This window comes from Orycteropus afer, unplaced genomic scaffold, assembly GCF_000298275.1.
Source record: "Orycteropus afer afer isolate SDZICR_OR568_19922 unplaced genomic scaffold, OryAfe1.0 scaffold00044, whole genome shotgun sequence".
Lineage (NCBI taxonomy): Eukaryota > Metazoa > Chordata > Mammalia > Tubulidentata > Orycteropodidae > Orycteropus > Orycteropus afer.
Window position 1 is genome coordinate 9,278,501 of NW_006921631.1, and position 1,139 is coordinate 9,279,639.

At 36.0% G+C, this 1,139-nt stretch overlaps 1 protein-coding gene across 1 annotated transcript in view; it reads left to right on the plus strand.

Moving 5' to 3' along the window:
* Positions 1 to 1,139, plus strand: part of ALDH9A1 (aldehyde dehydrogenase 9 family member A1) — a 91,460-nt gene that overhangs the window by 55,408 nt on the left and 34,913 nt on the right. Inside the window, exon 5 of the mRNA XM_007937794.2 lies at positions 1 to 118. This exon is cut by the window's left edge and continues 1 nt beyond it. Within this exon, the coding sequence (XP_007935985.1) occupies positions 1 to 118 (118 nt within the window). The remainder of the gene's footprint in view (positions 119 to 1,139) is intronic.

Sequence of the window (1,139 nt, forward strand, 5' to 3'; positions counted from 1 at the left end):
TCAGGTGGATCCTTTGGTTATACCAGAAGAGAACCACTTGGAGTATGTGTGGGAATAGGAGCATGGAACTACCCTTTTCAGATTGCCTGTTGGAAGTCTGCTCCAGCTTTAGCTTGTGGTAAGAATGAATTGTTCCTCTACTTAGGAGCTATCTGTTCTCTCCCTATTGTCTACCCCTTGTCTCTCCCCACACACACATGCTTCAATCAGAAGGGACCTGCTCTGGGGCATACAGAGATTCAGAGGAGATGGTTGCATTCCTGCTCTGCCTTGCACCTTATGAACTTACAATTCAAGTCACACACACAGATCATGTCAATCCTATTCCCATTTTTATGTGTCTATTTATTCTTGTATTTGGAAAGAAGAGAGTTTATTTTGAATTAGACATCTTATTTTCACTGTCAGATTGAATTAGATCTGTGCTACTACTAAGTTCTCTTCCTGTACCAAGAATTTCTGTGTACTAAGTAGCACTTAGAGTTTGCCTGAATTTAGAAAGCAGAAAATAAACTTCCTCCTTTATTTGTATCTTGAGAAAAATCTTAAATAGGGCATCTATCAGAGATGTTTTGGCTTGAGTGACCTAAAAACCTTTTCTCATACTAGTTAAAAAAAGAATCTGTGGGACAAGAAGACATATCTTAGAAAAATCTATGATGTTAGAGAAGCATTACTGTTAGGATACTGTATTGACATATAGTTTTTGTCTTATTGCCACTTTGTATTCTTGTTTTAGCATACTCCTGTGTGAGAGGCAGCTGTGATAGAATAGAAATGGTGTCAGAATTAAGTCATGAGCTTTTGAGACTGTTATCGAATTAATTACTCTTTCGGGACTTTGTTTCCAACTTCTACAAAATGAGACTAAACATGCCTACTTTGTATTGCTGTTGCAATTATAAAATGAAATAATTTATGTGAAATGACCTAGATATGAAGGTATGAGTATTATTGTTGAGATTGGGCAAGCATATGCTTTGAGATTCATTTAATGAGAGAAATCAAGATGAGAAGAACAAGATATGTTTACTTTTTTTTTATTATTTGTGATTTGGGTAATACAGAACAAGTTCACTTTCCATACAGCAGCTTACATATACTTTGTCTCACGACATTGACTTCAATTTCCCATGATG